A 12,384-nucleotide genomic window follows, 5' to 3' on the forward strand; every position below is an offset into this window, starting at 1 on the left:
CTCCAGGGGATCTTCCCAACCCAGGGATCAAACCCAGGTCTCCCGCACTGCAGGCGGAGAGACTGAGCTCTGATTTTTTGGTTCATGAAGCCCCGTCTTCCTCACAGGACTGTGAAGAGCCCCCAGTCTGATGGGATGGCATTTTGCCTCGATCGGTTTTGCCCGCACAGTCCCCACCCCCCCCCCACCCCCGCCATCCCCTGCTACACAGTCAAGTCACTTAATCTCCTCCAGGTTATTCCCTCCTCTGTGAAGTGGGAACAGCAGAAGTGAAGTGGTCTGTTGCGACATGTCATGAGAGTTACCAGAGAGCATGTCTGTGGGTCATTTAGCGCCGTGCCTGGATGTGAGGCCCACGGCTTCTGCAGCCAGGGCCACGAGAGGGCCAATTAGTCGCTCAGTCGTGTCTGTTTGTGACCCCATGGACTGTGGCCCACCAGGCTCCTCTGTCCATGGGATTTCTCAGGCAAGAATACTGGAGTGGGTTGCCCTTTCCTCCTCCAAGGGATCTTCCTGACCTGGGGATCAAACTCGTGTCTCCTGCATCGCAGGCAGATTCTTTGCCACTGAGCCACCCGGGCAACAGAAGGGGCTTATTTACAAGGTTGAACCTCTCCTATCCACTGCTTTCTGGATGCTCTTCCCTCTTCTCCACCCTCCCTGAATTTCCGGTCTCTGAGGGGCTTTACTCCCATGGAGGATGAAGCCAGTTGGCCCAAAGCTGGGAAGTCTGATGGCTGAGCCTACAGGACGTGAGGCCTTGGCTCAGATGCCAGATTGGGCAAGAGTACAGAAGCGGCCCCTCCAATCCTGGTCAGGGTTGTCTGACTAACAATTCTGGGAATCTCAGGCAGGAAGTGAAAGGGGAGTGGGGCAGAGAGGAACTAGCCAATTGCACCCTGGTTCCTCCTGGTTGGCCCTCCTCCCAGATATGCTGAGAAGAGTGAGGTGACTAGCTTCTGAGGGTAGAAGGGACAGGCCAGGAGACGCCTTCTCTGTGAAGGACAGAGACACAGTCCTGCCCTCTGCCCCCACCACATATTGACTGAGTCTCCAACTCAGTTTCCACTCTGTTTACTGTCCAAAGTCCCAGGGGCAGGAGATGCCAAGTTAGAAGCGCTTGGACGCTCAGGCACATGGGTTCAGGGCCCTTCCCTGAACTAGTGCTCACCCCTTCCCTCCTCTCTTCCAGCACCACCTGTCCCCCAGTTCTCCTGGTTCAAGCCCTCCTGCGTCCTGGGGCCTAGGCAGCCTTCTAGACCTTGAACAGGTAAACTGAGGTCAGGCAAGCCTGAGGATGTCTGGGATTAGACAGACCCTTGTTCAGAGACAGTGGTGGGGGTGCGGTCGATGGGAAGTTGTGGGGTGATTGGCATGTGTGGAAGGGAGGCTCGAGGCCCAAGCGGTCTCCTGAGAGGGGATGGGATCCAGCAGCATTTCAGCTTCCATCTCACCTCCAACCTCAGATCCAACCCAAGCCATCGCCTAGACCCACTCTGAGCCTACATCCATCAGCCTCCACCTCAATTAGCATCTTAGCACAAGCATCAGCCCCAACTCAGTCCCAGCCCTAAAGCATCCCCGAGCCCAGGCAGGGTCCAGCTACACCCAGGACCCAGCATGGCCAGGGACTTCCAGGACATCCAGCAGCTGGACTCCGAGGAGAACGACCACCAGCTCGGCAGAGGCGAGGGCCCAGACACTCGTGGACACAGCCCCGGGAGAGAAGAACCATTCTGGAAAGGCAAGTGTCCGGTATCTGGGGCTCTGCTCCACCCTAGTCTAGCTCCTGGTCACTCTCTGTCCCTCCAAGGCCTTTGTCACATTCACCCTGTGACCAGGGACTGTCCTCTGACCTCACCCCCTTCTCCACCCCCAGGGCCCCAGGAAAGGGGTCTCCTCTCTTCCTTCCAACCTGACCAGTATGTGCTGTGTGTGGTGGTGGGAGGGGAAGGGTGTGTGTTGGAGGGAAATTCTGGAAGAGAAATTCTGGAAGATCCCCACTCCCCTCCAAGCCCCCTACCTGGATCTTTCTCTAGCAAATCTTGACCAAAGTCCCCAAGTGTCTAGGAGAAAGTTTTCAGGCGACAAAGAACTGAGCCATTTCCAAGATGAAGGGCGGGAGCCGGGGTGCGGGAGGGGGTGTCAGGTGGGGGTGCTGGTGATGGCGTGAAGCTCTGTGGAGACCAGGAGGGGTTGGGGGTCAAAGCTCAAGGAGGGGGACTGGTTAGCCTGGGCTGGGAGGAGGGACCCCTCCTGCCTGAGGCTGGAAGAACTGCCCCTGTTGCAGCTGAGGGTGGGAGCTGGGCAGGGGAGAAAGTTGCTGTCCCACCAGGCTTCTCCTTTCCCCGGCAGCAGGCCCACAAGCCTTTTCAACAGGCTGCGTGGGGCAGAGGCCACACCCACCCACACCCCTCTGCCCCTTCAGGTCCCACCAGCTGCCTGGTAGGTAGTGAACACACAAAAGTAACTTTGGATATTGTTGGATCTTCTGAGAATGAGAGGATTCATGTTTCAGCAGGAGGTTTGGAGAGAGTCCAGCGGTTTTGGATTTCATGGGACAGGGGGCTCGCCTGAAAGAGGCGGGGTGGGCAGCATGGCAGGGCGTGCCTGAGGGGTGCAACCATCAGCCAGCCTCTGCCACCTGCAAGTGGGTTGACAGCTGGCACCTGCTCACCTGGGAGCAGCTTCCATTCTTCCCAGTCTTTTATAGGCTTAGAGTTTTCAGAAGATTTGGAGATACACTGGCTATTGTTTCCTCAAAAAAATTTCTTTCTGCCTCTCCATCTTCCCTTTCCATCAATTATGCATATATTAGTGATCCCACAGCTCATTGGTGCTCTTGCTATTTTATGGGGGAGTGTGGGATTCTTTTCTTTCCTGGCGTTTCTGTTTATACAGTTGTTGCTATGCCTCCAAGTTCATTGAGATGTACGCCTGTCTCATCTGTTAATTTTATCCAGAGTGTTTTTCATCTCGGAATCTACTTTTTCTGCCTGCCCTTGCCCCTCAAGGCTGTACTTCCTCAGCTCTCTGGCCCCTCGCCTCCGATGCCCCTTGCCCTGACACCCCTTCTCTTGCAGGGATGCCTCCTCCCCAGCCTCTCGTGCTGCAGCGTCTCTGCTCCAAGTTCCGCCTCAGTCTGTTTGTCCTGGTCTTCAACGTCCTGCTGCTGGTGGCCATCTGTGTGACAGGCTCCCAAAGTGAGGGTCGCAGGGGTGGGGCAGTGCTGGGGCCGGTGAGAGCCACGATAGGGAAGAGATGGAGGCAGTAAGGAGGCAGTGCTGGGGCAGGGAGGGGACCATCCCGCGGACAGTGTGAGGGCGGTCAGGTGGGGCAGTGTGCGATCCACTTTGTCCTGCTTTGTCTCCTGACAAGGAGCACAGCTGCAAGGGGAGCTGCAGACCCTACAGGACACTTTCAGCAACTTCTCGTCGAGCACCCTGATGGACATCCTGAATCTCAGCTCCCACGGTGACTGCGCGAGCCCCGAGGGGAGGGACTGGGATGTGCTGGGCGGTTGAGGGGTTGGTTTAGCAGCGAGGGTTGGCTGGGCTCTGTGCTGGCTTCCCTGGTGGCTCAGACAGTAAAGAGTCTGCTTGCAATACATGAGAGCTGGGTTCGATCCCTGGTTCAGAAAGATCCCCTGGAGAAGAGGATGGCTACGCGCTCCAGTACCCTTGCCTGGAGCATCCCAAGGATGGAGGAGCCTGGCAGGCTACAGTCCATGGGGTTGCAAAAAGTCAGACATGACTGACTAAACACACGGGCATGCATGCGGGGTGCAATAGAGGAGTGTTTAGGGGTACTGGGAAGGAAGCTCCGACTAGGGCAGATAACCCAGCCTGAGAAGCCAGGCCAGGGTTCCAAGGATGCTGCTTCCTGAGCCGAGGGTCCCTGGAGGATGAGTAAGGGTTAGAGTAGAGGATGGAGGTGGGAACTAGGTAGAGAGCAGAGTCTGATGACTGGGATGTGAGGGAGACCACTGCATGTCCTGGACTCAACATTTCCAGTGTGGCTGGAGGGGTGGGCTAAGGGTGGGCTAGAGAGGTGGGTTGGGGCCAGGCCATGCAGGCAAGCTGTGCTAACTCATGGGGCTTTACTTTGAGAACATAGGGAGCTACGGGAAGGATTTAACAGGGGAGTGGCTTGAGCAGGTTGTGCTTCAGAACACCATCGTGAAGCCAGGAGAAGAGTGGGTGAGGCTGGGGAGCCCAGAGAGCAGAGCATGTAACATCCCAGGTCAAGATGATGGTGGCCTGTGCTGATGCGTCAGTGGCATGAGGGTGGAGAAGTGTTGGGGAGGCAGAGCGGAGGGGAGACAGGTTAGCTTTCCTCTGTTGCAGGAGGCTTCGCCAGTGACAAGGTGAGATTGCTGGAAACCAAGCTGGAAAAACAGCAGGAAGACCTGAAAGCAGGTCAGAGACTCTCTCTTGAGTGTGTGTGTGTGTGCTAGTGTATCTCCCCAGCCAGACGCTCGCTGGAGTCCTGGTCTGTGGGCCATGCACACGGCCTACCACACCTTTGCCACCACTCTGACCCTTAGATCATGCCACTTTGCTGCTCCATCTGAAGCACTTCCCCACGGATCTGCGCACACTAACTTGTCAGATGGCACACTTCCAGAGCAACGGTAGGGATGTGGTGGGGTGGGGTTGGGAGGTGAGCATCTCCAATCCCTCTGCCGGTCTCCTCCAGCTGGATCTTATCTCCCTCTGTCCCTCCAACCCCCTCAGGCACAGAATGCTGCCCAGTGAACTGGGTGGAATATGATGGCAGCTGCTACTGGTTCTCTCGCTCGGGGAAGCCCTGGCTCGAGGCTGAGAAGTACTGCCAGCTGGAGAATGCCCACCTGTTGGTCGTCAACTCCAGAGAGGAGCAGGTGAAACCACAACCTTCCCAAAGGCAGGAGGAAACCTTGGGAATGCAAACTGGGAGGCTGCGTCAGGCTTGTTTTGTTATTTTTTTCTAACCTGAGGAAGAATCCAGAAGTGGAAATCCATCCCCGCTCTGGGAGGTTCATGATGGAGCAGCCATTGATTCTAAGAGGTGGGAGATTACATCCAGGAGCCAGGGCAAAGGATAGGAGCCAGGAGACCAGGTGATGAGGATCAGGGCAGGAGACAGAATGAGTGGCAGGATGAACTAAAGGGCCAGGACTTCAGTGGAGAACACAGTGGAGGCGCTGACAGTCCCTGCTTGCTCTGTGCTGGCCTGGGGAACGTGATGGGTCTTTGGGTGAAAGGGACAGAGTGAGTGGGATTCCCAGGAACATGCCTGGCGTGAGTTACTGGGTCCCTCCAAAGAGCCCCAAGTCTCCCTGCCCACTGCTGCCACCAGATCACAACTCCAAAGTCCAGAGGGAAGACTCAACCCATTCAAACAAGTGGGACATGTTAGGGCAAAGGAGGGTATTAATGATAACATTTACTGAGCCCTTACTATGTGTCAGGCACTTTCATATATCCATTGCTTTAACCCTCACAATGCTATGGAGCAGGCACTTTTGTTATCCCAACTTTGAGGTGAGGGTAGATGTATATATATGGATTACAGACATATTTTACTTTACTGATCAGGTTGAAATTGCCAATATTCTATCAGTATTGGCCTATAAAGTTTCATGTGAATCAACCTAAGACTCAGTCTGTGATTTGGCTCACAAGTTCATGCCACCTACAACTTTATGGAGGATGGGATGGTACCTTTATCATGGTGAAATGAACATCAGTGTCCCGATTAATGCTTTTTGCCTTGAATTCATCTTCATGTGATATGAAGGGACTGGTCCTTCATTTCTTTTCACTTACATTTGCTTCGTGTATCTCTCCCCATCCCTCTTATTTCCAACCATTTTGAGTCTCTGTTTTAGATAAATGATTCTCAGCCATTGCAGTGTATTGTAACCTCTTGAGGAGTTTAAAACATATTGACACTTGGTCTTGCACTCAAAGGTTCTGATTTAATTAATCTTGGGTTCATCCTGGGTATTGAGAATTTTTAGGCACCCCCCCCCATAAATGATGCTACTCTATTGTTTAGCCACCCTTAAGGTATTTCTCCTCTAGGTTATATATAAGTTGTTTTATTTATTTAAAAAATATTTATTTGGTTGCATTGGGTCTTAGTAGGGGCACACGGGATCTTCACTGCATCATAAAGGCTCTTTCATTGTGGTGTCCGGATTCTCTCTGTGTAAGTGCACAGATTCGATAGTTTCTCTGCACAGGTTTACTTGCTTTTCAGCTTGTGGGATCTCAGTTTCCCACCATGGATCAAACCCCTGTCTGCCCGCTGTGGTGGAAACTCGGAGTCTTAACTACTGGACCCCGAGGGAAGTCTCTAGTTTTAGTTTTTTAAGGAACCTCCAGGCTGTTCACAGTCCCACCAAGAGTAGAGTAGGGTTCTCTTTTCTTCACACCCTCTCCAGCACTTATTACTTGTAGATTTTTTGATGATGGCCATTCTGACCCCTGGTAGCTCAGACAGTAAAGAGTCTGCCTGCGGTGCAGGAGACCTGGGTTTGAGCCCTGTGTTGGGAAGATTCTCTGGAGAAGGAAATGGCAACCCACTCCAGTATTTCTCCCTGGAGAATCCCATGGCCATGGGATCACAAAGAGCTGGACACGACTGAGTGACTTCACTTTCACTATTCTGACCTATGTGAGGTAAATCCTCATTGTGATTTTGATTTGCATTTCTCTAGTAATTAGCCATGTTGAGCATCTTTTCACATGCCTGCTGGCCATCTGTATGTCTTCTTTGGAGAAATGTGTTAGGTCTTCTGCCAATTTTTTTGTTGAGTTGTTTTTTTGACGTTGAGTTGTATGAGGTGTTTTTATATTTTGAATATTAACCCCTTGTCAATTGCATCATTTGCAAATATTTTCTTCCATCCCATAAGTGGTCTCTTTGTTCTGTTGATAGTTTTCTTTGCTGTGCAAAAGCTTTTAAGTTTGATTAGGTCCCATTTGTTTATTTTTGCTTTTATTTCTTTTGCCTTGGGAGACTGGTCTAAGAAAATACTGCTGTGATTTATGTCCCAGAATATTTTGCCTATGTTCTCTTCTAGGAGTTTTAGGGTGTCATGTCTTATATATGGGTTTTTAAACCATTTTGAGTTTATTTTTGTATATGATGTGGGGGAGTATTCTAATTTCATTGATTTACATGTAGCTGTCCAGTTTTCCCAACACCACCGAGTTGAAGAGACTGTCTTTTCTCCATTGTATATTTTTGCCGCCTTTGTCGTAGATTAATTGACTGTAGGTGTGTGGGTTTATTTCTGGGCTCTCGCACTTGCATTTATTTTAAAATAGATATCTTTAATCCATCTACTTTTTTTCTGTTTTATATGCTTCTTTTATTTTCTCCCATTTGCTATGTGAGATGTATTCTTTTTGTTTTCTCCACTGTGTTATTTTGGACTAAATGTGGCTTGTTTTTAGCTACACTAGTAATTACTGTCATAACTTTAAATAATGGGCTGAAACTTCTTGGCTTTAAAAAATAAAAGAATTTATATAACTTTCATATGAAAGATGAGGAAACCAGAACACTTCTTCTCAAGCCTCAATCTTTTCTCTTTTTTAAAATTGAGATATCATTGACATGTAACTCTATAAGTTTGAGGTGCACAACACCCTGGTTTGTATATTGCAATATGATGAATAAAGTAGTGTTAGCTCTTACCTTCGGAGAAGGCGATGGCACCCCACTCCAGTACGCTTGCCTGGAAAATCCCATGGACGGAGGAGCCTGGAAGGCTGCAGTCCATGGGGTCGAGAAGAGTTGGACACGACTGAGCGACTTCACTTTCACTTTTCACTTTCATGCACTGGAGGAAATGGCAACCCACTCCAGTGTTCTTGCCTGGAGAATCCCAGGGACAGGGGAGCCTGATGGGCTGCCGTCTATGGGGTCTCACAGAGTCGGACACGACTGAAGCGACTTAGCAGCAGCAGCAGCAGCTCTTACCTTTACCATGTCAGATAATTATCATTTCTTTTTTATTGAGAACAATTCAGAACTAGTCTGTTAGCAACTCTGAAGTTTCTAATGCCTTGTTCATATCTCTCCCACATTCCTCACGTGTGTGCAATTAGTTTTTCTTTGAATTTCATTAATCTCAGATATATCTCAGTGTTGTACATTCTCTATATTTTTGCTCTGAGGCTAGGAGAGTTCTTTTAACACATAAAGTTAGATTTTCATATGTTTTGGAAATTTTTCTTAAGCCATTTATTTGAATAGTTTTTCTTTCCCATTTGTTCTCTTTTCCTCTGGAGCACACCATTCAAAATGATCTCCATTGTCTACCCTCCATAGCCTTCATCTCGTTACTGTTTAAAAGCATCTGCCTACAATGCGGGAGACCTGGGTTCAATCCCTGGGTCGGGAAGATCTGGAGAAGGGAGCAACTCACTCCAGTGTTCTTGCCTCCCCCGCCCCAAAAAAGAGGCTCAAAGAAATATTGGGCTTCCCTGGTGGCTCAGACTGTAAAGCGTCTGCCTGCAGTGCAGGAGACCCGGGTTCGATCCCTGGGTTGGGAAGATCCCCTGGAGAAGGAAATGGCAACCCACTCCAGTACTCTTGCCTGCAAAATTCCATGGACTGAGGAGCCTGGTAGGGTACAGTCCATGGGATCACAAAGAGAGTCAGATGCGACTGAGCGACTTCACTTCACCTTCTTTCTCTCTTTTCCTTTGTTCTCTGGGCTCTTTTCTCAAGCCTGTCGTTTGTATCTTAGACTTGATTTTTTGTTGAGTTTTTTTTTTTTTTAATGTAGCTCAAAATTTTCTCTTCACTTTCTTCTCTTTATTTATCATTGTTATCTTTCTTCTTTGATTCTTCTTTTGTAGTTTTATATCGTTCATTTCTTTAATGTTTCTGAGGATATAAGCTGTTCTCCAATAGCTTCTTAGGTTTAGAAACATGCTTTCTTTACAAAGTGTATTTTTCACCTCTCTTCTTGATATCACAGTGCTTTTTTCTTCCTCCTCTTCCTTTCCATCCTCTTTATTTTTTCTCAGTTTCCATGATAAAACTCCCCCACGCTCCTTCTTTGAATGGGCTGAATTCTTTCTTGCCTGTTATGTACTCATGAATAGGGCAGACGTGTTCTCATGGACTCTCTTTTCTGACACTATTTCATCCCTCCCCTCAGTCTTCACCTGGGTTTCCCAGGTGGCGCAGTGGGAAAGATCTGCCTGACAATGCAGGCGGTGCGGGTTCAGTCTCTGGGTGGGGAAGATCTCCTGGAGTAGAAAACGGCAACCTACTCCAGTACTCTTGCCTGGAAAATTCCACGGACAGAGGAGCCTGGTGGGCTACAGACCATGAGGTCACCAAAAGTCGGACATGACTGAGCACACACATGCTCACACACACTCAGTCTTCAACACAGAGGCTGGATATTGATGCTCTGTGTTGTCCATTCAGTTACTCAGCTTCTTGTGGTGATGGGAAGAGGGGACTGGGGCGGTGGGCAGCAGCAAAGGGAATATCTTGCCTCCGGGCATTTTCCCTCCAGCTCCGTTGACCCTCCTGAATTTGGGGAATAGCACTACAAGCCCTTGAGAGCTGTCCCTTCATGCACAGGATATTGACCTATTTGCAGGAGTCTAGAACTCAAGAATGCTACTGTGTCTGCCTTCAGATGAGGTGACTAACTGCCGTTTTAGTTAGGTGTCTAGGAAGGGAGAGTGGAATTAGGAAATTTTCCTCCAGATGCAGTTGGAGACCCTTCATATGCTATCAAAGGAAACTGCTACCTATTCATGTTTCCTTCATAAAACAAAGTGACCACAACCTATGCTGCTGCCCTCCCAAGCCAGGGGGCTTAAGGTTCAGTTCAGTCACTCAGTCGTGTCCGACTCTTTGCGACCCCATGAATTGCAGCACACAAGGCCTCAGAAAGAGCCATATCTTTTAAGAGAAAGCCACTTCCTCTTAGGAGGTATGCATGGATCCTGGGAAGCTATCTCAAAGACCACTTTTGTCCCACCCCCACCAGCTGGACAGCTTGGCTGCCCCTCACATATAGGGCATTTTCTTATTTTCAGCCAGACTGTCAGCCCCTGTAGCCAAGTCATAACAGAGCTCTGAGCAGTGGGTCCAAGCTTAGAAGCTGTAGGGCCTGGAGAACAACAGAAATGACAGCTGTATGTAGGAGTGAAGTGAAAGTGAAAGTTGCTCAGTTGCATCTGACTCTTTGCGACCCTGTGGACTGTAGCCTGCCATGCTCCTCTGTCCATGGCATTCTCCAGGCAAGCATACTGAAGTGGGTAGCTGTTGCCTTCTCCAGGGGGTGTTTCCAAGACAGGGATTGAACCCAGGTCTCCCGCATTGCAGGCAGATTCTTTACTATCTGAGCCACCAGGGAAACCTGTATGTAGAAGTAGGAGCAGATGAATGTGCCTGAAAGGCAAGGAAAACCCAGATCTTTACTGGGTCATTGGGTCACCCTGAGGTGGCAGGGGTCAGGATCCAAGAGTTTGAGGTTGTGGGCACAAGACAGGGAGAAGATTAGAATAGGGGTCTAGCAGCCGTGAGTTAGGAATGAAGTGGGAGGCCAGGTCAGGGGACAAGGGTCACCAACTCAGGCACTGAGTTGTTACCCTGGGCTCCACAGATACCCTCAGTTCCTTAATCTCACGTGTAAAGTGTAATCATTAGGGTGTCCAATTTACAGAGCTTTATGGGGATGAAATAAGATAATCCTTGTAAAGCAATTAGTACAATGTTTAGCCCAGTAAATGTTCACTAAATAGTAGATATGGTTGCAGAAGAAAAAGCCAGGAACTTGTATTGGGAGCTGTTGCTTCGAGGTGGGGAAAGATCAGACTGAGGGATGGGGTGAGGGAGATATAGCTAAAGCCTGCATGGAGGCACAGGGACTAGAAACTTCCCTCCCACCTATTTTCCAGAAGTTCGTTGTTCAACACACAAACCCCTTTAGAACCTGGATAGGTCTCACCGACAGCGATGGCTCCTGGAAATGGGTGGACGGCACAGACTACAAGCACAGCTACAAGTAAGTGGCTTCTCCTTGTCTCTCTCCATTAATTTGTCCTGGGGATGGCCATCTGGTCTCTGCGCCCAGGACACTCCCACTCGTCCCTCGGCGACCAAATTCTCCCACCATCTCCCCCCTCACCCAGATTCTCAGCTCCCAAGACTGCAGTCACGGCTCCCTGAACCCCCAAAAGCCGTGCATTTCTGAGGTGGGGAGTGAGGGTTGTTGGGATGTGGAGGCCATCTGGAGCGGAGCTCTGTCCTGCCTTCCTAGGAACTGGGATCCCGCGCAGCCTGATGACTGGCGGGGGCACGAGCTGGGGGCCAGTGAGGACTGTGCAGAGATCAGACGGGATGGGCTCTGGAATGACGATTTCTGCCAGCAAGTGAAACGCTGGGTGTGTGAGATGAAGCGGAACATCACCATCTAGCCGCCCACCTCCCCCAGCCTCCAGCAGACCTCCGACCCGCAAACCCCTCTGCCTGGGCATTTTGAAGAAAGGAAGGAGAGGAGAGTCTTCAGAAGCATGGGGAGAGTTTGAAGAGGGATAGAAGCAGGGGGGCTGCTGAAGAAGCTCTGACCCTGGGGAGACTGCTCCTGCCTTCTTCTGAAATTCACTGTGATTATTATTATTATAATTTTCAGCTTCCTCAGTGGAGTAGTGTGTAACTTGCGCTTAGTCTCTTTGTCATGCACGATTCTTTATGACCCATTGAATGGTAGCCTAGCAGGCTCTTCTGTCCATCGGATTTCCCAGGCAAGAATACCGGAGTGGGTTGTCGTTTCCTTCTCCAGGGGGTTCTCCCCAACTCAGGGATCGAACCCACGTCTCCTGTGTCTCTTGCATGGCAGACAGATTCTTTACCTGCTGAGCCATCAGGGAGTAGGGAAAGGACAAATATTTGAAACTTTGTGTGGACTGTTATTTGGAACTGGGAAGTGTAGGATTCAAAGAAGAGGGAGGGAGAGGGTCTCGAAGAGAGAGCTCAAGTGTTGGACAGCTGTCCCTGACACTTAATTTTTTTTTTACGCTCCCCTACCTATGAAGCTTTATATTTTTATTTGGTTATTTGTTTGGTAATTTGCTGTTTTATGTTTTTAATATTTTATTTTTTGAATTATGGGAATATGATAACGCATTTATAAGAGACTTGGAAAATACAGAACAAAGTTATATATTGTTTCACTATATACTACAAATTATTTTTTTAAGTATTTAAAGATTTTTAATTGGAGTTTCAATATCAAGTTCTCAAAAATTAATAAACTGAATAGACAGAAAAGTAAAAGGCTCTAGCAGACCTGAAAAGCACTATGAACCAATTCAACATAATTAATAGTTATACAGTTTTCACATAACAGTAAGA

The 12,384-nt window shown here is 49.4% G+C and overlaps 1 protein-coding gene across 2 annotated transcripts; it reads left to right on the plus strand.

The window, feature by feature from the left end:
• Window positions 1–930: 930 nt before the first annotated feature.
• Window positions 931–11,675, plus strand: ASGR2 (asialoglycoprotein receptor 2). Of its 2 annotated transcripts, XM_040243559.1 has the most exons (10): window positions 931–948; window positions 1,193–1,270; window positions 1,467–1,744; window positions 3,084–3,203; window positions 3,379–3,474; window positions 4,347–4,418; window positions 4,547–4,633; window positions 4,737–4,882; window positions 10,929–11,035; window positions 11,291–11,675. In XM_040243559.1, exons 3-10 carry the CDS (start codon window positions 1,621–1,623, stop codon window positions 11,445–11,447), a joined length of 909 nt encoding a protein of 302 aa, XP_040099493.1. In that variant the 5' UTR covers window positions 931–948; window positions 1,193–1,270; window positions 1,467–1,620; the 3' UTR covers window positions 11,448–11,675. The 2 variants fall into 2 exon arrangements, with proteins under 2 accessions (XP_040099493.1, XP_040099492.1); XM_040243558.1 differs by lacking the exon at window positions 931–948 and having other exon boundaries at window positions 978–1,270.
• Window positions 11,676–12,384: the final 709 nt, after the last annotated feature.

Source organism: Oryx dammah, unplaced genomic scaffold (genome assembly GCF_014754425.2).
Source record: "Oryx dammah isolate SB20612 unplaced genomic scaffold, SCBI_Odam_1.1 HiC_scaffold_8, whole genome shotgun sequence".
NCBI lineage: Eukaryota > Metazoa > Chordata > Mammalia > Artiodactyla > Bovidae > Oryx > Oryx dammah.

Coding starts and splice junctions, on each gene's coding strand:
- ASGR2 (XM_040243559.1), top strand. CDS start 1,621: ATGGCCAGGGACTTCCAGGACATCCAGCAGCTGGACTCCGAGGAGAAC. Junction 4,419..4,546: donor GCAGGAAGACCTGAAAGCAG/GTCAGAGACTCT, acceptor TCTGACCCTTAG/ATCATGCCACTTTGCTGCTC. Junction 4,634..4,736: donor GGCACACTTCCAGAGCAACG/GTAGGGATGTGG, acceptor CAACCCCCTCAG/GCACAGAATGCTGCCCAGTG.